General features: G+C 30.0%; 2 protein-coding genes across 2 annotated transcripts in view; one reads left to right on the top strand and one right to left on the bottom strand.

Annotated features, from left to right (window-relative positions):
- LOC107438869 (NAD(+) hydrolase sarm1) overlaps window positions 1–20,161 on the top strand; it is a gene marked incomplete in the record, with an annotated part of 42,633 nt that extends 22,472 nt beyond the window's left edge. Inside the window, 8 exon segments of the mRNA XM_071181389.1 lie at window positions 2,254–3,353; window positions 3,436–3,612; window positions 5,716–5,840; window positions 8,251–8,486; window positions 11,568–11,670; window positions 14,405–14,594; window positions 16,084–16,205; window positions 19,757–20,161. Coding sequence (XP_071037490.1) covers window positions 2,254–3,353; window positions 3,436–3,612; window positions 5,716–5,840; window positions 8,251–8,486; window positions 11,568–11,670; window positions 14,405–14,594; window positions 16,084–16,205; window positions 19,757–20,012 — 2,309 coding nt within the window.
- A 3,722-nt stretch (window positions 20,162–23,883) lies between these two features.
- Window positions 23,884–24,272, bottom strand: part of LOC107438867 (zinc finger HIT domain-containing protein 3) — a gene marked incomplete at its 5' end in the record, with an annotated part of 5,654 nt that continues 5,265 nt past the window's right edge. The window contains 1 exon segment of the mRNA XM_043044555.2: window positions 23,884–24,156. Within this exon segment, the coding sequence (XP_042900489.1) occupies window positions 23,963–24,156 (194 nt within the window). The 3' untranslated portion in view covers window positions 23,884–23,962.

The following is a 24,272-nucleotide window of genomic DNA, read 5'->3' as shown; positions in this document are numbered from 1 at the left end:
TATATATATATATATATAGGACGGAAAAGAGAAATAACTTATTTCGATGAACATTTCATATTAGCTCTCTTTCAGGAAAAATACCGTAATTATCTACAGTTATAAAATATTTATAAGACTGCACTGCTTCTTACGCAAGAAACAGTAATTAACTGTCTATAATTAGGAATAGAATTACTCCTTCCTAAAATAAGTTAAAAAGAAATGGGATGATTAGCAGTTTATTATCTTTCCGTCTTACTTCCAGGCCTGTTGATACCTTTAGTTACCAAATGTTTAATTGGATAAATGGAAGTGACGTCATCGTAGGTAAACAATGCCAATTGCCGAAATAGAAACCAATCAGGTTTGACACACACGCGTGACATCTTTTAGAGGTATCCAATTAAATCTGATTTAATTTCCATGATTAGGCATAATCACTTCACTTCTTCTTGAATTGCAAGTACCCAATTGGGTACTTACATTTTAAGAAGAAGATCACGGATACAAACGCATGTGACCCATGACATCAGAGCCAGCTGTTGACGTCTCGTTGTTGACGTTGTGTGACTCTTTATAAGCTAACAATTAACTTGAAGTTAATTAAATACAACTTCGTATCGCACATCGAATTTATTGAAATATAATTCTATTTTCCTAACTTTGATTTATTATTTGTTTATGCATGTTATAGTAACCGGGATATATTTTTGTTTTGTGTACCTGGCAACTTTGATGCATAATTAGTTTATGTTCTACATGGCTTCATGCCTATTTTTGTGTTAAATAAAAAATAGTGAAAGCATCGAAATATTTGAAAAAGAATCTTTGTGTAAGAATATACAATGTATCACTTAAGAGAATTGACACTTGACGAGCTTGGCTTACTCGAAAGAGGATGTAAAGAACATTTGCTAACGTAAACAAATGCCACATTTCAATAACCAATCAGGATCGAGATATCCACACTAAGTCACTTACAGGTATCCCATTATGTACTTAGCTTTTTGTCCATATTATTGTTAGTTCTATGATGGCTGTGTGACGATTTCGTCTGAAAATGTATGGGAAAGTTGTGAGCCAATTTCATTTTATTTTAATTAATATTGTTGTCATAAGTTTTGTTTTTTGAATATCGTAAAAACATAATTTAAAATTTTTTTTAAATAGTAACCTTAAAATTTTGTTTTACGATAGTATAATAAAAAATTAATAAAGAATTTAATTACATGTATCAACATACCCTCCAACTTATGAGGATTTTGAAAATAATTCTTTCTAGTGGTAGCGAACCAAAGTAGAAATTTTTAAAGCAAATGGATCTCTCATAAAACTTTTATCAGAACTTAAGAATCTAACCATATGGCCTGCACTTTTATAAGTAATAGTGGACAAGTTACGCTAAAATTAATTTTCTTTAAATATTAAGACATTAATTTTGCTACCGTCTGAAAAGAAGATTTCTGAAACTACGGAAATTCCGTAGCAGTTGGAGGGTATGTATCAATAATAAAATATGATTTAGAGATATTTGTGCAGTTTCAGCCCAAGGCAGCATAAGATGTCATTACACATTTTTTTTTTAATGTGCTATATAAAATTCAAAATTCAATTTCAAAGTACTGGTAATTCAAATTAGAGCTTTTTAAAAGTTCTAAAAAAATAATATCTAAACTAACAACAAAAAAAAAATTAAAAGAATTTAAAAAATAGGGAGAAGAGTCAGAGAAATAGCAATATATCCTGCTCAAATTATGCATATCGAACTCTACACTTGCCTAGGATAAATCTTCTTCGTAAACTTTATGAACTTTTATTTATTCATTTAATTTTTGAAAAACTTGTAATGACTTGGCAGATCATCTATGATAAACTTACTTCAAGTTGAGAAATTCGTATCAATATTTAAATTAAGAAATAAGGTAAAAAAGATAGTTTTTCATAAATTTAGGTTATTTTAAAAAGTTAATATTTTTGTATAGTTACGTTAACGTTATTATGAGCGTCTTTTTTTTCTCTTCAAAATCGGACGAAAGTTGAGCATCCCCCAGGAATTTGCTAAGTTCTTCAAATGGCCAGTTTGTGCTTGACTTACAGATATACCACTCTGATCCATTATATCTCCCAAAGCAATATTATTTATTTTTACCTGTCTGTTAATTGCTAAACTAACTTGGAAGGATTTCGATCCTCTTTGGAATTGTTTTTAATCCATTATTAATGTCTGCATAATTTCAATAGAGTAATAAGCCTTCTTTATTACATCTCTAGGAGTGAACAAGTCTTCTATATCCAGTCAAAATATTCATCAAGTTGATTTCGGCAACGTCTCGTCATTGGGAATGTCATTCAGTTGTAATGGAATTGAGTCATTCCCTTTTAGTCAAAATGGTAGCCAAACTCTTTCGATAATGCAAGGTTTAGACGAAGATATAAGAATCTTGAGTGGAGATTCTGATCCTTCTGAAGTTCAAAATGCCATGCATCGATTCGGAAGCAGAATAACTGCATATGTAGAAAAACTGAAAACCGCCACTACTGAAGAATGTATAAATATTTTATCCGCCATGAGTGATATAGTCAGAAAAGCATGGGCCATTCCAAACTATGGACACGATCTCGGAATAGCGCTGTGCAATATTCTGCGTGAAAATGGTTGCTTAAAAATACTTGTAGACAACTGTAGCTCTGAAAGCATTGAGTTACGGTTCCGCAGTGCGGAACTTTTAGAGCAGTGCATGTCTACCGAAAACAGAACTTACGTAGTGGAGAACGGCTTAGAAAAGGTTGTTAAAGTTGCATGTTCTTGCAGTGACGACAGCTCACTAAGTCGCTTTCGAGTTGGCACAGGTTTATTAGAACATCTTTTTAAACACTCTGAAGCTACTTGTAGCGAAGTGATTCGAATCGGGGGCTTAAAATCTATCGTACAAAAATGCAGGACATGTGACATTACAACGCTACGACACTGTGCCACCGCTCTTGCAAACTTGTCCCTTTACGGAGGGCCAGAAAACCAGGAGGCAATGATAAGACACAAAGTCCCCGAGTGGTTATTTACTCTTGCTTTTAATAATGACGATAATATAAAATACTATGCTTGCCTGGCAATATCATCTCTAGTTGCCAACAAAGAAATCGAAGCTGCTGTTCTGAAATCTGGAACTTTAGGTCTTGTCGAACCCTTCATAACAAGTCATAGTCCTGATGAATTCGCCAAAGGTCATGAAGCCCATATCAATGGACAGTCTAACAATTGGTTAACGAGACTAGTAAATGTTTTGGACAGCAAACGGGAAGAGGCAAGGAGTCTTGCGGCATTCCATTTTGCAATGGAAGCTGGAATTAAAAAACGGCAAAATAATACTAAGGTAACTATGGTTCGATATTAAAAATGTATTTTATGCTTGATTCCTAAACCAGCGTTATATGTTATTGTTCTGAATAATTTAGGTATTTAAAGATATAGGAGCAGTTGAAGCTCTAAAGAAAGTAGCGAGCTCGCCGAATGCTATAGCATCCAAATTTGCTGCACAAGCATTGCAAATTATTGGTGAAGTTGTACCTCACAAACTCTCTCAGCAAGTTCCTTTATGGACCGAAGAAGATGTAGAAGAATGGGTTAAACAAGTAAGCTTAATCACGTTTTGTTAGAATAAGACAAATAATATGTTTTTTATTTTTACCTTACAATATTATAAATGCTATGCAGTTTTTTTCTCACAGGCAACTCTTATACTAAAAATTTGAAATTTCATCTGATACGGACTTTCAAATGTAAAGCTTTAGAAATTATTTAACTACTACTTTAAATGTTAACTTGATACATTCCTTTTTTTTAGGGGTGCTTTTGATAAAATTGGTAAATCTTAAAATCATTTCTACTATTTTAAATCCTCGTTGTACTTAAAACCAAGGTAGTTCAAGGTAAAAGTGTTATCTTGAAACTATCATTATTATTTATCTATAATTTTAAATTATTCTTACCACTAATTCCTTCTTAACTTAATTAAATAAGAAAATGCGTGTTTTGCAATTTTAAAAAATTCCAGTAGAAAACTATTTTAACATATAATTGTTGTTACAAATTGAAAAAAAAATGTCATTTTAACCAAATGCTTTCCGATATTTCGCTATTTTTTCTTTAAAAAAATACATAAAGGCATGTAAAAGTGATCACTTTTGTAAGTGAATCCTCTAAGTTTGCTAATAAATTGTTGCACCACAAGTGATTATCTTTAACAGATATCACTGTACTTTTTTGAAAATTTTAATCCAAATCCGAGGATTCTCGAATGCATAAATCATTTTATTAAATAAAATGCAAATTAGAAAATAATATTTGTTTTCTGATGGTATGAAACAAAGAAACTTATTGCAAACTTATATACTCAACTTATATAGAAACTTTTAACAGAAACCTATGGTAAAACTATATATTCTTCCCAGAAAGACAATAGCAACATTTAATTTCGTAAACCAGTCTTAATATACATAAATGTATTCGTAAATGTTGAAATGAATGAATGTTGAAAGAAGAATGGTAAATTTTTTCCACTTGAAAGAATAATAATACTAAAAAAGAAAATTCTCCTTAAGTTGTGTCTAGAAACTTAGTTGTCTTTGAGCGCAATACAGAATTGTCTTTTCTAATCGGGCAGTCGAAAAAAAAGGGGTTTAATTAACCGTTTATTGGCCTTTAGAAGAGAACATCATTTTTAAAAACATCAGACCTTTTTTTGACGTGTGGAAGAAAACTAGCAACAACAACCTTGAGCGGCATTTAAAAGAAGTTCAGAGGCGTGCGTTATGGGTTCTTTAAGTACCCTTTGTTGTTGAGGCTTTATTTAAGCAAGATTTATGATCAACCAAACTAGAGTTTTTGAATGATTTCATTTCAGCAGATGAATGGCCCATCAGCTCTCTTTTTCGTCACCCAGATGCGAAAAATTAGCACCTAATTTTTCTTTTAAAAACCCATAAAAGCTTCCTTTATGTAATAGATCCTGTTAATTTACATTTAATTCACAGAACAGACATAAACTGCTTTGTAGTTTAACATTTCCTCTGTCTCTATAATCAAGTACAAATCATATTTATGTCCGAATTCATGTTAATAGATCCGGTAAATTTACATTTAATTCACCGAACAGACATACTGCTTTGTAGTTCAACATTTCCATTATTTTTATAATTAAGTACAATTTATAATTGTGTCCGAAGATACATCAATAGATCCGATTAATTTACATTTTATTTACAGAACAGAGATAATGCAGAAGTGCAGTTTAACATTTTCTATATTTTCATAATTAAGTACAACTCACATTTATGTCCAAAGACATACCTCTTACGATACATCATCAAATAGCTAAACGCAATTATCGACTCTCATACGGCACATTTTGTTAATAAAACTAATGTGCAAAACTATAATACAAATGCATGTGAATTACCAGATGAATAACGTACTCTGTGAAAAATTCCGGATTCGAATTACGGTATAAAAGACAGGCACTTTAGGTGCATTATTCGCAAACTCCATTCTAACTGTAAAATATTAGACCGTAATATTTACAGCAATAATGATTTAAGTAGAGTGATTCAGTAATTTTATGGTAATTATTAGTGTAAAAATAACGGCATATCAGATTATTTGTTCCATAACATGTTTTTACCGTAATTTGATCCCGAATTTTTTACAGTGTATTTCATAAATCATTCTGTTTACAGATAGGTTTTGTTGATTATACCACCGCTTTCAAGAACAGTAGAGTGGACGGAGATCTACTTTTACAAGTAACGGAAGATATGTTAAAAGAAGACATAGGTATTCAGAATGGCATTTTACGAAAAAGGTAACGGAATTTATTCTCATTTCGTAATTCGTGTTTGTATTGAAAATATTTTCAATTTGTTACAAACACAACATTTTGTTTAGTTAATTTTTTTATTTGAGTCGATTAAAATAACATCTTAATTTAGACTTATTGGGTAAAAACCTTGAATGTAATAAAATGTTCATAGAGAAAATGAAGCAAATAAGGGAGTTAACCGTTTTTGGGCCAAAGATGCATAAACGCACCATTTCTATAAATGCTTTTTTATTAACACTGTGACTTATATTTTTCATAAATTTCATTTTTCTGCTATTTTAAAGAGCTCCGAAGAATATTAGTAATTAAATTGCAGTAAACACTTTTTATTGAGCAATTTTCAAATAACGCTAGTTTTTTTTTTCTTCTTTCTTTTTTAATTTTGAAAATGTATTCCATTTGAAATTAATAGTATGTTTTTATGATGGAATAAAGTTGCAAGTTCTGTAGATAAAATAAAAACAAAATGTCATAAAAATAAGTAGTGTTCAACGAAATGATTTGACCACGAATTTGGCCAATGGTGCATATACGCACCATTTTATTTCTTAAAAAAATTATGATTTTTCATGAACAATTTTTGTGCCTTAATGAATATAGTTTAAGCATAATTCAATGAAAATGATTCCACATTTTATAAAATTTCTATGCTTGCTTCAAAGGGGTAAGATTACAGAGGGAGGACTGAAAACTATGGCTTTGAGAAGAATGCCGATTGGGTAAATAATATAGGTTTTAATGAAAAATAAATTTAAAAATGTCTTTGTTTTATATTAATTATAAAGGAATATATTCTCTATATATTCAGATCATCAGAAAATGAAAGGGACTGGAAATTACTATGGCTTCGTGAATGTACTTAAAATTATAATTTTACAAATGTCCTAAGAATATAAGTTGAATCACCAATAATATATCATACAAGCAACCATAACATTTGAAAGTTATCCATAGAGCTTTTTCATCTGCCTAATATTTTGGTTGTCTTTTTCATATAATATACAGAGTGTTTCTTATTTCCCATAATTAATATATAGCTTTAAATTCTTAGAGGAATAATGAAGCAAAAATTACACTTATTAGTTGTGGCAAATTCATATTTCTCAGGAAGAAATGCTAGTGAAATCCAAGGACTTTTTATCTAGGTCAATCAATATAAAAAGGATATTAAAATTGTCAAAATCGGGAAAAACTGAAAAGCGATTATAATAATTACCTCTTCATTTCATAAAACTCTGACTGATTTAATATGTTTATTCTCATCATTCCAGTGAGTGACCTCGATAATAATTCCTTATAATTTTTAAAATCCATTTTCTCTCTTAAAAATTAATTCAAGTCCTTAACGTCCATTGAAAAATAGTATAAATATACATATTAAAAAATGTGATTATAGAAATTTCCGTGTAAGTCTGGAAAAATTGACAAAAATTACGCTATTTGAACCTTTAAAATAGTTGCAAATTAATAATTAGAAGAGAAAAAAAAATCGTTTTTAAAACTACTATACATCTTTCATTCACATCAAAGGTGGAAGTCAAAATCAATTCGACAATATGTCAATAGAGATTGAGAAGTTGTAATTTGGATACCGATTTGCCTTTCCTGAAATACGCGTTCTATAAAAAAGTATCTAAAAACATTGCTGTTTGAATTATTAAGGAGGGTTGGGGTCAAAGTTACAAGACTACGGAGTTAAACATTCGCAAACTAGACAGTCACAACATTGACAGTCGCAAACTGTGTCGGCTGTTCAACGCCAGTTATAAAATAAAATAAAAAACAGTTAGATGAGAAAAAAAAGAACAAAAATTATACATTAATTGACCATTGATAATATCATTTAGAAAGTCGCGATGGCTCAGGGAATAGAGCGTTCGCCTCCAAATGAGGTGAATCGCGTTCGAATCCCGGTGATGGCTAGACGATACGAATTTCACACTCGGTATGCACTGACCACAGTGTTAACATGAAATATCCTCAATGGTAGACGAATCATGGGTTAGAGTCCCCTTGCTGCCAGGTTAACCGTGGGAGGTTTTCCTCTCCGTGTAACGCAAATGCAGGTTAGTTCCATCAAAAAAAATCCTGCATGAAGGCAAATTTCTTCCAATACTTGATCCAGGAGTTCTCTTGTCTTCTGGATTGGGCTTAAAATTAAAGGCTACGGAATTGAAAATTGGTTGTCGTAAGCCCAAAATTGCGTCGGCTGTTCAACGACGATTATAAAATAAAATTAAAATATCATTTAGAGGGCTTTGGGAATGATGAAAGTTGTTAGAGGAAGGAGGTAATCGAAAATTACTAAAATTCTATTCCTATTACTAAAATATATGGTAATTGAATTAATTATAGTTTATAGTAAATGTTGAATAATAAATATCTCTTGCAGGTTTCTCCGAGAGTTGGGACAGTTGAAACGAATGGCTGATTACACTTCTTGTGATTCAACGTATCTAAATCATGTTCTTCAAAATTTGGGATTGGAATTTTCGCAGTATACTTACCAAATGCTTCGATGTGGTGTACAAAAAGATACTCTGAAATACATAAGTGACGAACATTTGTTAAGGGATTGCAATATTGACAACAGTATACATAGGTTAAGAATTGCACACGCCATCAAAGGCAAGCTATTTCAATATTTATTCCATTTTGCATTAAATTTTCAGTTTATTTTTTAATTGTTTTAAACCCTGTTTAAATAATCTTTAAAAAAAATCTCACTCCGAAACTCTACAACTGGTTTTGCATGTTTGTATTGTAAGATAGACCTGATAACTGAGCTCTATTAATGTTATAAGCTATATTAAGCCAAAATAATAAGCCCCATGTTCTTTGACTCGACGTTTAAAATATTTGTGCTTGTTCGCATGTATTGAAGGGTGTTGATCAGTTAACACAATTCATCTGTAAAAGACCAGAAAGATATTCAGCAAGGTTTCATCTAATACCCTTTCTATTCTCTGATGCTCTCTTCATAATCCAGTCAATAGCAATTAAAAAGATTGTTGGAGAAAGTAATACAGCCCTGTCTAACACCGGAATCAACCTTGAAAGATTCTGATTGTTGCCCGGCATTGATAACTCGTATATTGTAATTTTTATATATATTTCTGATAATGCTTACAAAACATTCGGGACTTCCATAGTACTTCAACAGTAAGCTGCCGAAAGCCTTTTCAAAATCTATGAAATTTAAATATATTGTTGATTGCAATTCAATAGATTGTTCGACTGTAATCCTTAATGTCGCAATGTGGTCGACACATGAGCCATTCGCTCTGAAACCTGCTTGCCCTGATCACTTTTTTGTCAATTGCATTTTTCATTCTCTCCAGCACAAGTTTTGTTACAGACATTTAATAAAGTGATTCCTCTCCAGTAGTGGCATATCGTCAGATCACCTTTTTTTGGTAGTTTTATCAGCAGGCCTTCACCTTAGTCATTAGGCTACTACTCTTCGTGATTTTATTAAATAGAACAGTTAAAGCTTTAATTGCAGTTTTTGAACTTTCATTGAAAAATTCACCAGGTAGGTTATCACTGTCAGCAGCTTTTCCACATTTAAGAGCAATTTTATTGTTTGCTGCACTTCAAGCTGTCTATCTCTAGTTGTCTGGATGCTTCTTCTGGAATATCTTACAAATCAGCAGGATTTTGTCTAAAGTATCCTTAAAATAATCAACCCACCTTTTGGTTTGGTCTTTTTTTGTAAGTTTCAAACCTTGTTTGTTCTTGATTGGCCACTGAATTGCGCGTTTCTTACCACTAATTTTGTAAGGGATGTAATAAAGCCATTTTGAGTTATTGTTTCTAACTGCTTCTTGAGCTGATGTGGTCAGATCTTCGTCGTAATATTTCCTTTTATCTTGTCTTGCACTTATCTTACATTCTTTATTTTGCCTCTTATAATCCTCCCAATGTTCTGGTTTAATTTTAGCTACTTCTTTTCTGAATATTTTTTGTTCCATTTCACGTTTTTCTCAAGCTAAGTTCTTGATCTTTTCAGATATCCACTCTTTATCATCAAATTTCTTCTTTCCAAGAATCTCTTCTTATCAATCCTTCATATTGACTTTCCATATCGATCTTTTTCATTTCTTCCCGTTCATCATTTATTTACATGTCGTTAAAGTTAATCACTTAAATAATAGACTTATGGGAAAAAAATTTATTTTTAAAGTTAACATAACATGTGTGAAACGGTCATTTATATAATGATAAGATAAGAAAAACATCTGAAGATAAATTATGGTTATCATCGTTAATAACCATAATCTTAACGACGGCGAGCTTTTAATTCTGGACATATCTCAAAACGCGTGTTTAAGGAAATGGGCAAAGCTCAAAAAGCATGTTTAAGATGATGTACACAGCTCAAAAGGTGTGTTTAAGAAAATGAAAGCAGTTCAAAAAGCATGTTTACAAAGAGGAACACAGCTCAAAATCCGTGTTTAAGAAAATGGACACAGTTCTAATGTTTAAAAAATGGAATCAGCAAAAAATGCGTCTTTTCAACATTCAATCCAAATCTAATAACTAAACGAGGAATTCTATATTTACTTTTACTTATTTTTTATAAACTAAACATAATAATAACGAGGCAAAGTGCCGGTCCTTAGGGTATGAGTGACTGGGCATATTAGAGATGAAACTTTTCAGGCGATCTGCTATTCAGAAATCACTTCATTCTAGACGATGAATTAAAAATATAAATTTGCAAAACGGCAATTTAATATTGCTGATATAAATTTATAGGGCCCGTGACAATCTCATAAAGACAACTGTTGACTTTAAAAACCTTTTCAAAAAAAGATTGATTTTTAAAAAATTGTACGAAGTGATTTAGGCAAATGGATGACATCGCATTACGAATTTGTTTGAATCGATTAGTTCATTCTTTAAAAAAAGATCAATTTTTATAAAAGGAGTTTAAAAAATCGGAATCAAAGCTATTTCTGTATTCCCAAATAGTAAAGTCCATTTTCTTAAACACGCAATTTGAGCTGTATCCATTTCCTTTAACACGTATTTTGAGCTGTAATCATTTCCTTAAACACGTATTTTGAGCTGTATCCACTTCCTTAAACACGGATTTTGAGCTGTATCCATTTTTTTAAGCACGCAGTTTGAGTTGTATCCATTTTCTTAAACACGCATTCTGAACTGTGTCCCTTTTTTAAAAACGCAGTTTGAGATGTGTCCAGAATAAGTCACCGACGATAAGTCAAAATTTTAATCTTCCCAAACACTGACTGATCTAATTAACCTAACCTACTGATTCGGATTAACTTTATGCAGTAAACTATGACTCCACTAACCGATTCACTTCCCATAGTTCTCGTAAGCTTCCACCCTCTACGGTAAATTTACTTTCGGATAAATACGTGTTTTATGATCAATATACTTAATCTCTTTCTCCCTTTTCTTGTGTCAGGCACGGTTTATATCACCGTTTGATTTTCAGTATGCAATAACGTTCATGTTTGGCGCAATATATCCGCTTTCGGCTCACCTACCATTAAAATCCACACTTAACCAATCATCTTACTCTTTTACGAATTAAAATAAATAAATAACCATATATATATGATAATTAGAATTGGCTTTATAGCAGTTTCCGTTAGCTGAAATATTGTGTAATTTTGATGTAGTATTAAGATTTTCAAGAAAAATTAATAAGAAACTGTTATATTCTTTCAACAGGTTTGTCTCAAATGAGCGAAGATTCTGAAGACGAGGAAGATACGCAAAAGAGCCTGGACGTGTTTGTTAGTTACCGACGATCAAATGGATCTCAATTAGCTAGGTAAACGAATCTTACTGTTGGACTTTCACTTTATGTTTATAAAATGGCCAATGATGCCAATTCTTTTTAAATTACTGCACAATTCTAAGATGTAAAGCTATTTGATATAAGGGAGACCTATACTCGTTTCGTAAGACAACAGTGCACAAAATAAAATAAAAAAGTATCACCGAAATGACATTTGATACTAATAATTGGATTTTCACTTTTTATGATGCATTAATGAAGTGGGGGATTGATCTTAAATGTGATGATTAATTGGTGAGGAAGATATAATAAACTACTATATTAAGAGATGCGGTGGCTCAGGAGATAGATCATCCGCCTCCCAATTAGGTAATCCAGGTTTGAATCTCAGCGGTGACAGGTTGATATGAATTCTGCTCCCGGCTCTCACAGCCCACAGTGATGATTTAAAATATCCTCAGTGGTAGACGAATCATGGATTAGAATCCCCTTGCCGTTGGGCTAACCGTCGGGTGTTTTCATAATTTTCCTAACCATGTAACGCAAATGCAGTTAGTTCCATCGAAAAGACCTCCACGAAGGCAAGTTTGTCCGTAGTTCCCTTGTCATCTGGGTTGGGTTCAAAATTACACTGAGGCTACGGAGTTGAACATAGATAGTCATAAACTCAGATTTGGATCGGCTGTTCAACGTCGGTTATAAATAAAATCTATGATAACAGACACAAAAAAACATTTAAAAAAAATTTAACACGCATTTTTTTCGACCGATAGCGGAGGATTTCTGACCTTCAAAATATGAGAGGGTAGTTGCTATAATTTAAAAACATTTTCCCAAAAGTTTAGCCGTAAGTTTGAACCCCTTAACAATAATTTTGTACCCTAGAATATCCTTTACATTCTTAATTCAAAAAATAAATATTTATTTGCAAGGTAAATAGTAAACTTTAAAGCTTCCTTGTGACGCACATTAAAAAATAATCTTAAGTATTCTAAGAGATAGTTTTTGTATACAAACTCCTCGCATTACATTATACAGTAAGGATGAGTAAAAATTATCAAAGGCAAAGAAGACAACCAGGATATCCTTTATGTTTATTTTGAAAACACTGTGTTTGCTCTCTTAACAGCTGACTGCATTTTACTCCAGTTTATTTTTAGAAACGGCTTTATTTTAAGATGTCTGATTGACGTCATCAGCACGAATCGTAACTTGAAATTAGTTAAATATGTAAACCCAGAGGCGACTTGTGATTCAAAAAAGTGAGGGGGTCCATGCTAACTGAAATTGCGAAATTAGTTGTGGTGACATGGACAGAAAGGCAAACAAAAAAATTTTATTTACTTTGTACCACATTACGGCACCTATTTTGAATGTTCTAAATTGGGAAAATTGATGTTTATTTAGAGTAAGATCGTCTTTGTGATTAATTAATATTAATAAGTTGAAATTCGTTAAGTATGTAAACTCAGAGGTGACTTGTGATTCAAAAAGTGAGGAGGACCATGCTATCCAAAATTACGAAAATAGTTGTGGTGACTTGACCAAAAAGGCAAACAAAAATATTAAATTTACATTTGTCCTTATTACGGCATCATTAGATTATTTAGAGTAAGCTCGTCTTTGTGATTAATTAATATTAGCATAAATAGCATAATAGTTCTCTCTAATTAATTAGTTATACCATCTAAGCAGATCATACGTGCTGCCAAATCAATAAATTTATTGATTGTAGTAACTTGACTTTTTTATATCGAAAGATAAATAACATTACATTAATTTAAGCGTACAGAAACGTTGTCGTTGTTACAACAAAGATCTTATTTTCACTTAAACGAGTGCTTAGTAGGTAGTTTGCAAATTACCAAGGAAATATGATAAATGAAACAGTTTTTCGAACTTTAACGGATTATCGTAGTCAATCTGCACAATAGCTAAATAATCTGTAGAATAACAGATTTTTACACTTTAGATGTTACATATATAATTCATTTCTTAATGATACACATATTTTACATGGTTATCAAATTCACTTCAGTGATAATGAGTTATGCATAAGGTTGAGACAAAAATAGTAATAGATTTATGTCAATAAATTTAGATTATAATTTTGTAATAGATTAGCTCACGAGCTAGTTTCCTCCTCATAAAAAAGGAGTCTAATACGGAAATAACTAAGGATGCCCCTCTTGTCCAGATAACAATGTTAGACGTATATTCAAGTCAAAAGACTGCCTTTTACATTAAACAGTAATAACTTTTAAATTATTTTATTATTTTGATTCTGCCTAAATAATAGTTCACTTTTTGCAATGCTTAAGTTTTGCCTTACTTTGAAAGCTCATATCAAAGGTTGGGACAAACTCCAGACATTCATATTGAGTTTAAAGCACATTTTTATATACCAATTTTTATATACCAATTTTCAACTACTTAGAAATAGCTTATTAATCATAAATCTTTATAAAAGAAGTATTTGTCAACTATGTCCATCATAAGAAAACTTACTTTAAAATGTGTGCTGATATTTTTTTAATAGTAGGTTTAGGAGGTAGAACAGTTAGTAAATTAAATTCGATGAACTTCCAAATTGTACAGATGGTTTTCTTGTAATATTAAAACTTTAATTAAAAATATAATAAAATGACTTTTAGCTTTAATGGACTACTACTAAATAAACTAATAATATTAGTACTAAAATTAAATAAATCTTAAACAATTTTCCTCCTGATTCTGCATAAAAGTAATAACAATTTTTGTTTTCCAGTTTGCTAAAAGTCCACCTGCAGTTGAGAGGCTTTTCTGTCTTTATAGACGTTGAACGACTGGAAGCAGGAAAATTCGACAATAATCTACTCAACAGTATCCGCCAAGCAAAACATTTTCTGTTAGTTCTCACGCCAAACGCACTTGAAAGGTGCATGAATGACACCGAATGCAAGGATTGGGTCCATCGAGTAAGCCATTTTGACTTTAAAATTTATTAATTTAAATGTTCTATAAAAATCACATAAAACTGTCCAAGCTTTTAAACTAATGGTCCTATTGATTGACTTACTTTAAGATAGAAAAACTACAAGTCTATCAAAACAAATGATTGAGATATATTTTTTAAATTTTCCGGCCTTACAAGATATACAATGAAAAGTTTTTTTGTTTTTTAAAATAAAGCTAAAAAAATAAAACAATAAAGGTCTTAAAATGGACAAGAAGTTGGTTCTCAGAATGCCCAAGCAAAATTTTACATCTGATGGGCTTACATAGATCCCAGATGGAAAAAGAAGTAGAGGGAGACATAGATTTACTTTTCAGTATAAGATTTTGGGGGAGCTCTAGATACTAAGAATGGTTGAGAAATATGCTAGAAGCCATCAGTGCTAAGGGTACACAAAGGATTAGTACATATTGATCAACATGGAAATAAACTATTATAAAAATACAAAATGAAATCAAATGCAGAATATTGATTGATGGCAGAGTTTAGTTGCTAGTGAGTTGAAAAAAGCTTAGGATGGTTTAATGAAGTCAAAGTGTTTATTATGTCATATATTGGAATGCTCAATTTATTTTGCTAAGTGAAAAAAGTTACTGCATAGTAAAAAAAATTGTTAAAAATACTTTTTTTTTCCTTTTTCAAAAAAAATATGAAAGCAGATAAACAGATATAGTATAGCTAATACATACCATACTGAACAATTAAAATATTAAGATAAGTAATAAGTTATATACAATATTTAATTAGGTAAAAATGCGAGTATGGTAAAATAAAATAAATGGCAATAAAAGATTATTAAAAAAAGTACCAGAATCTTATAAATTTAAACTTAAAATCTTATAGACAATAAAAGGGGGAATTTGGACATCATAAATAAACTTTTATTTTATATTTAATATATTATAACAAAAAAGAAATAAAATTATTTGCGATACCCAATTATACAATTGGAGCATGTATGTAGTTTAATAAATGTTTTTTTATTTAACATAATTTATTATCATGACAAAATTATATTTTAAGTATAAACAAAGAGCTGTGTAAAAATTATTTTCATAATCTAGCAATATTATTCTAGAAACTATTGAATAAACTTCACTTTTAGATAGATCAATTTGCAATTAATGATTTCGAAAAATTAACGCATAAAACATTTAACTGTAAAGTAAAAATACATTTTAGCATCAATTTTTATGCAAGTTGTCTTTGAAAACTATTATGAGGATAATTTAAATAACTTCTTATCCCAGAAATTGTTTTTGTTTCCAAACTTGCTATTAGTTTATTCAACGATAGGTAGAAGCATACTGTTATACGTACAAGATTATACTGGGATTCTTGTGGCTAATAGTTGCAAATGAATCCCAAGGAATAAAATTATTTATGTTTATAGGTTATTAAAAATGTGCGTTTACTTATTATTTTTAAAGTTAATAATGTTCAATTTTTAGGAAATTGTTGAAGCTCTCCAAAGCCAATGTAATATCATTCCAATATTAGACAACTTTCAATGGCCCGAGCCGGAAACCTTACCTGAAGACATGAGGGCCGTCTGCTATTTCAATGGAGTAAGGTTAGTCTTTTAAGTTTCCTTTTTATCTTGAAATTTACCGAAAGACACGAGTTAGTGATGAATTAACTAAAAAAGAATAGAATTTAAGACGTTACTGGACTTACCAACTTGCAAAATCTAAAACCTTTCTACAGGACTCATGCAGCTGTAATATACATTAATGAATGAGTCATATTATGCGTATAAGTATATTATCTATCTTAAAAACTAATTTTTTTCTCCCAATTAGGGAGGTTTTAATCCCTGCACGCCAATCTTCAATTCACTAATTTTATTTTTCAAACATTTTCTATTTCTGCACAAAAAAAGGCGATGTATGAATAAGTCTAATATCTATCTTAAAAACTAATTTTTTTTCCCCCCTAACAGGGAGGTTTTAACTCCTGCACGCCAATCTTCAATTCACTAATTTTATTTTTCAAACATTTTCTATTTCTGCACAAAAAAAGGCGATGTATGAATAAGTCTATTATCTATCTTAAAAACTAATTTTTTTTCACCTAACAGGGAGGTTTTAACTCCTGCACGCCAATCTTCAATGCACTAATTTTATTTTTCAAACATTTTCTATTTCTGCACAAAAAAAGGCGATGTATGAATAAGTCTATTATCTATCTTAAAAACTAATTTTTTTTTCCCNTGGCAATGAAAGATTATTAAAAAAAGTACCAGAATCTTATAAATTTAAACTTAAAATCTTATAGACAATAAAAGGGGGAATTTGGACATCATAAATAAACTTTTATTTTATATTTAATATATTATAACAAAAAAGAAATAAAATTATTTGCGATACCCAATTATACAATTGGAGCATGTATGTAGTTTAATAAATGTTTTTTTATTTAACATAATTTATTATCATGACAAAATTATATTTTAAGTATAAACAAAGAGCTGTGTAAAAATTATTTTCATAATCTAGCAATATTATTCCAGAAACTATTGAATAAACTTCACTTTTAGATAGATCAATTTGCAATTAATGATTTCGAAAAATTAACGCATAAAACATTTAACTGTAAAGTAAAAATACATTTTAGCATCAATTTTTATGCAAGTTGTCTTTGAAAACTATTGTGAGGATAATTTAAATAATTTCTTATCCTAGAAATTGTTTTTGTTTCCAAACTTGCTATTAGTTTATTCAACGATAGGTAGAAGCATACTGTCATACATACAAGATTATACTGGCATTCTTGCGGCTAATAGTTGCAAATGAATCCCAAGGAATAAAGATAAAAAAATATTAACAGCAAATTAAATTATTTATGTTTATACGTTATTAAAAATGTGCGTTTACTTATTATTTTTAAAGTTAATAATGTTAAATTTTTAGGAAATTGTTGAAGCTCTCCAAAGCCAATGTAATATCATTCCAATATTAGACAACTTTCAATGGCCTGAACCGGAAACCTTACCGGAAGACATGAGGGCCGTCTGCTATTTCAATGGAGTAAGGTTAGTCTTTTAAGTTTTCTTTTTTGTAAACTTTACCGGAAGACATGAGTTTGTGATGAATTAACTAAAAAAGAATAGAATTTACGACGTTACTGGACTTGCCAACTTGCAAAATTTAAAACCTTTCTATAGGACTCATAGAGCAGCTGTAATATACATTAATGAATGAGTCATATTATGCGTATAAGTCTATTATCTATCTTAAAAACTAATTTTTTTCTCCCAATTAGGGAGGTTTTAATTCCTGCACGCCAATCTTCAATTCGCTAATTTTATTTTTCAAACATTTTCTATTTCTGCACAAAAAAAGGCGATGTATGAATAAGTCTATTATCTATCTTAAAAACTAATTTTTTTCCCCTAACAGGGAGGTTTTAACTCCTGCACGCCAATCTTCAATTCACTATTTTTATTTTTCTAACATTTTCTATTTCTGCACAAAAGAAAAAAAAACATTATAAGTGAGAAGCAAAAAAATTCTTATAACTCAGTATTTAGAGCCCCTTCTTTTTTGCACAAAATTTAACTTTTGAAATCTGTTTTTTCTTCTCTGTTACATTTAAATTTAAAATTTTGTTACCCAATCGATATTTTTTGGGCAATTCAAAAATATCAGATATAACCTTTCTCAAACAGCTCTACACAATATCTATTACACAAGCGAAACAAGTTTGCGTGAAATTTCACAGTGTTGCTGTCATCATATATTAGTCACAAGTGAATGTGGTCAACTCGATTGATTTATTATAAGTTATTAATTCTTTTAACTTGACACAAAGATTTTTGTAAAAATACTACATTTTTATATAGCTACCAATTTTAAAAAATATTTTTAGTTTATTGAATATCTAAAATCCTGGATATATGAAGTTTGTGTTTTGAACACTTTTCACTGAAGTCATTATGCCAACCATGCTTTTATGACTGATATTACACACTTCATAAGATGAAGAGAATGTTAAAAAAAAGTATTACTTTACTAGATGCATATTTGTTTTGAAAACTATTATCAAAAAATCCTAGTTTTTCTACACATTAAAATAAACTCTTAACTATGCATATTTATTAATAATTAAATGCATAGATATATGAATAGGGTTGTAAATTCAGATGCAGTTGTGATCGTGGAATGGTCAAAGCACCTCCTAACATCTATCCAGAAAATATATATGTAAAACTACATAACTTGCAGAAAATGTTTAAACTAACTTGAATAATTTTCTTTTAAAGCATTTAAATTCTAACATTATAATTCCGAAATACAGAGTAACCAATTTAAGTGTCAAAAAAGGTTTATTTAAAAAAAATTAGAGAATTATTTTTAACCATGCTAAAAACATGTGTTGTAAATGATCTATTTAAAAAAAAATAAAAGGAAAAAAAAAACTCTTTATTATTTGTACACAATAAAAATGTCTGATGTATAGTTGTCAATATTTTTGGTGCTAAGGTATGCTAAATAAATTTTTATGTGCAAAATTGCAGTTATCATGCAAAAAATTATATAACAGCTGCTTGAAAGAATTAGTGCAAATACAGTACTAAAAATGTGCTTGTTTTTTAAACTGAAATGTTTTTGCAATGAAGTCATTAAATTGACTCGAATGTGCCAGAAAATATGCGTTATCAGTAAACAAAAAATGAATAAATAAATAAGTAACTACATGCAAATTGAAAAACTTTAATTAACCCCAACACCACAAATGGTGGCAAATATACACCAAAAAATTTTACTGTCTAGAGAAGAAAATTTGTACAAGTTTTTACAATTAAAAAACATTTTATAAATAATTTACTGTGCACTGTGTTTCAAACTTTGCAATAATTAATTATAACTTATAAAGTTACAGTTAACTGTCTTAAAAACTGAATTCACTGCTGACCCTTAAAAGCTAATATATTCCTTTTTTTTTTTTTTTTAGTATTTGGCCATTTTTAAACTCAATTATTAAATGATGGAATATTTAAAATATTTGTCATATTGTGAAAAGCATGAATCTGAAATGTTTTTACAACCTTAGAATAATGTTTTTTATTCATTTATTTTTTTTAAATTTTTTATCTCACACTGTTTATTTTTTCACACACAGATGGATCCATGATTATCAAGATGCATGTGTAGACAAGTTGGAACGTTTCATGCGAGGTGAAATGAATGTGAGAAGTGACGGACCCCTCGGACGATACGTCGGTATTGGGGGTGCAGGCACTCCGAGTAATTTCACACATCGAGGGAACCCAATTTACCAACGAAGTTCCAGCAATGATAGTAACAAAGGAAGTACGTGTTCAGACAAAGAAATCAATAGCAATGGAAATCTCGGTGACCTAGTCTCTCATTGTTAATTGTGGCCTGCAATATATGTTTCAGAAGAAAAGGACTTGACATGTTTGCAAGGTAGAAAGCATACATAAGAAATTCATATATATCCTATGTAAAAAAACTTTTTATTTACGATGGAAATTTCTTTTTAAAATAAACTTATGAATCCACAGTGAATTTCTTTTTCTTACAACATAACTTCTTCACTACTAAAGCATAAAGGAATATAGCAAAAAAAAAATATTTTACAGTTTCAAATTGCTTTTTTACAGCCAAAAGTCATAATAAAATAAACAAAATATAAATTGCACTGCCATGGGGCTAATAATTTTTTAAAATTAGGTTTTAAATAGTTAAACGAATTTTAGTTATTTTAACTATGCACACCGGGCAAAATAAATAATTATTGAAAAAACTAAAATTATTACTAAATAGCTATACCAGCATGTTTTTGACTGTATTATTTTAAAATTTTAAGTAAATATAAATATAAAAGCTTCATACAGATCACAGAACTACTAAGTCAAACGAAAAAATATAATTCTCAAAATAACTAAATTATATAATATTTAAAATTACTAAAATTTTCCACCACATAGATTTAGCATCATTTTTTGATAATCACTTCTGTTTCATGTGGAAATTTCACCCAAATAACTTTGATGTTCTGCTTCTATTGGAATCCCCAGCACGTTTAAACCTCCATGAATGTGTCAGTGAGTGTAAAACTATAAATTTTCTTACAGCATGTTTTTAGAAGCTAAGAAGCGAATGTCCATATATGTGGACCAAAGTAATGGAGAGGTTAAAATATACTTTGACACATGTGAATTATTTATTCATTAAAACTCAGAAATTCAATTCTAGCCGAAAACAATAAAAATTTAAGATATATGCATTACCAGGACAGCACTTCATCAGGGGACACACTGTTTGCTAAAACACATCTGTTGTCAGTGTAGAAACCAAAAACTGACAGTGCCCCGAAGCACCATAATGGAAACACAAATAAGAAAAGCAATTAGAAAAATTGAAATGTAAATGCAAAGAAAAATTAATGACAAACAATTACAATTTAAAAGTTCACAGACTAAGACCTAATATAAGAAAACCCACATATAAGAAAAATAAATAAAGTTAGAATAGCAATATTAAAATAAAACATAAATTGCCAAATCATTAAGGAAACTTTAGAAATAAATCTAGTGCTAACCCCTTTTTGAAAATCTTGAAAAATAAAACACAAAAACATTGAATAAGTAAAAATTTAAAAAAGCACTGCCATCTATATGCTATTTTGATTTATTATTTTAAATGTTTTTTACTTATTTTGTCTTTTTCTGAATTTGTAAATTAGTTTCATTCTTTGATTATTTATTTATTACTTTTTTGTTATTGTTAAGAATATTGCTGATTATATAAGATTAGCATTAAAAGTGACATTTTACACATTCAAGTTGAGCTGTAACTTGTAATATATTAGATACATAATAAATTTATTAGATTTAAAATGTGAAATTGGGTGGCTTTAACAGTTTTTCAAAAATAAATAAATCGATAGACAAATAATTCATAATAAAATAAAAAATTCAACAAAAGCAAGAGACGCAACTGTCACACTTTCAAGAGTTCACCCCATATAATTATCAAATTAAATTTTTTAAATACAATGAGTTTCTAAAATAGATATATATAAGAGTTTTAATTTGTCATGTTATTTCGTTAAATTCATAGATTCATTTATCTGAAATTAAAATTATTAATTAGATACAACACTTTGCTGAAAGACTATAATCAATTAAAACTTTTAAGAAATAGAATTTGCTAGCATTAACAATTAATACAAAAAAGCATGTTTCAAAATACAGGATGTTAAATTGTATGTTTACTTGAAAAAAGTTGGTATGTTATTAAAGGTTAAAAGTAGTTACATTCGTTAAAAAAAAATTTTTTTTTTTTACAGTTCAATGTATTTATTCAAAAGAACAAATTTAATGAAGAAGAAAAAGTATAAAATTAAAAGTTTTACGCTAAAGGACATAAGGAAGCATGTAGACTTAAAAATTTGAAAATTACAAATTTTTACAATGAACAGTGTGGGGATAGTAGTTATCGACAATGTCAACCTTCATCTATGAAAAGGTACCCCAACATAAAATCGAGTTAACATGTCTTATATACTAGTGAATTGGAATTGTATTTTTGCCTGACACACTACAGAATTTCCCCACTAGAATTATAGCTGTGATAGGATTTGATGAAAGGATACCACTAGTTGATTCATTGCTGTTTTGTGAGAGGCAGTATTAAGATCCCCATACTTTTGAGTGCTGATAGTGAGAGCTGTATTAAGCTCGTAGTCATGGTCGCTCCAGTGTTACTTTCAGCAGTCTAGTGTATATGTTGTATGTAATCGAGGCTAAGTAGCAACAGCGCGAGGTGGATAATGTCATCACAGTCACAAGTAGCAAGTCAACTGTTCAATGTGGACCATCCAACGAAGTAGGCATGTTCAGATCAAAGTGGGCGTTACTGTCAATATAGGCGTGTTCAGATCACATCTGCATTGCCAATGTGGGAAGAGTCACATCGACAATGTCAACCTTCATCTATGAAAAGGTAGCCCAACATAGAATCGAGTTAACATGTCTTATATACTAGTGAATTGGACAGGGTTGCCACTCAAATCTAGAAAAAAAAATTCCATGTGTTTTCCCTGTACAATATATTAAGAGGAAACAATCAATACTGTGCTCTTGTGTGAGCTATATTGGCCTATCTATATTTATTAGTTTTTAATTGCTGGAAAAACAACTGAACATACTTAAATAATGCTAGAGTAAATGAAATAGTTTAGTATAGCTGAAATATCAATGGTTAAATATCCCATAGATTACGCTTTGAGTGGTCACCATTTTTTAAAATACAAAAATAAGAAACAAATTTCCCTGTATTTTCCCAGTTTGTAAAGAAAAAATCAAAATTTCCCGCATTTTCCCTGTTATTTAAGGTGATTTTTAAATTCCCTGTATTTTCCAGGTTTTCTCTGTTCTCCCTGTGGAGTGGCAACCCTGTTGGAATTGTATTTTTGTAGTAGTAGACACACTACAAATAGTCAAAAAAAAGTTAAATAAGAACGAGAACCTAACATTGAACACCTACAAAATAGTAATAGAGCTGATAAAATGATTTATCACTATGCACATTTTAACTCATTATTTATCATCACAATTATTACATTCTTTTTTTTTTTGTTCTTCTGTTAACAAAACAGGTCATCGGGCTACCGAAACGGGGGTGCCACCCTCTCTGCAGAGGATCAAAATAGTGATGGCATGCCTTCGGATCATCCTCAGGGATGTTTCCTAGACCATCGCCAATAGCCCATTGTTCAGCTCTAGTGCGACATAAATGAACTGCTGTTAACAAAACAATTTCTGAACAATGAACGTTTTTTCAGACAAAAGCTTCAATAAAATAGTTATCAAGAAGTTAATGAAAAATCTCCTATTAAGTTCAACAAGTTATGCTCTCAATAACAAAGTTTTATATAGACTTCCTTTTAAAATAAAACAAGCAACTTAAGAAACCCTTACTACACCCTGGATACCATTAAATCAGGGTTATAATTAAATAAGTTTAACTATATTTCATAATTTTGTGTTGAATTAATAACTTATAACATTTGTATGCGTTTTAATGATTTCATGATGCTTACATTTAGAACAATCTTTTAAACATATTTTAGAAAGAATAATTTCCAGATTACTAAACGTAAGTAAAGTAAGAACAATAATGAAAATTCGTAGACGCAAAAACATGATGAGGCTAAGATGGAAAGATATGAGATCTGTTTTTTTTTTCTTCAAAAAACTAAATCATTGCACAAACAAATTTAAATAAAATGCATTTTAATAACTTCAAAGATCAGTTTTATATACAATTTTTACACACCTATGTATTTGTAGAGAATTTAAGAATTATAACATTTTTCATATCTACTTTGATCTTCAACAGTTTTTAAGCAATGAGTCACAAAATCAACAAATTCAGGTTCCTGCATGGCATCCTCAATACTTGTGTCGGGATTTTGCGAGTAGTTAACCTTAGTCAAAAGTTTTCTTAAAAATGGATTTTCTAAATTTTTCTTTATATTTTCATCCGTTTCTACATAAAAGAATTAAAAAATTATATATATATATATATTTTTTTAAGAAAGATCATAAAAAATTTACATTGACCCACGAAAAAAGAGATTATAAAATGCAAAGTAAGGGGGGGGG

The sequence above is a fragment of the Parasteatoda tepidariorum genome, chromosome 5 (assembly GCF_043381705.1).
Source record: "Parasteatoda tepidariorum isolate YZ-2023 chromosome 5, CAS_Ptep_4.0, whole genome shotgun sequence".
Taxonomy (NCBI): domain Eukaryota; kingdom Metazoa; phylum Arthropoda; class Arachnida; order Araneae; family Theridiidae; genus Parasteatoda; species Parasteatoda tepidariorum.
Note: the sequence above shows the minus strand (reverse complement) of the source record. Positions and strands in the feature narration are given on the sequence as shown.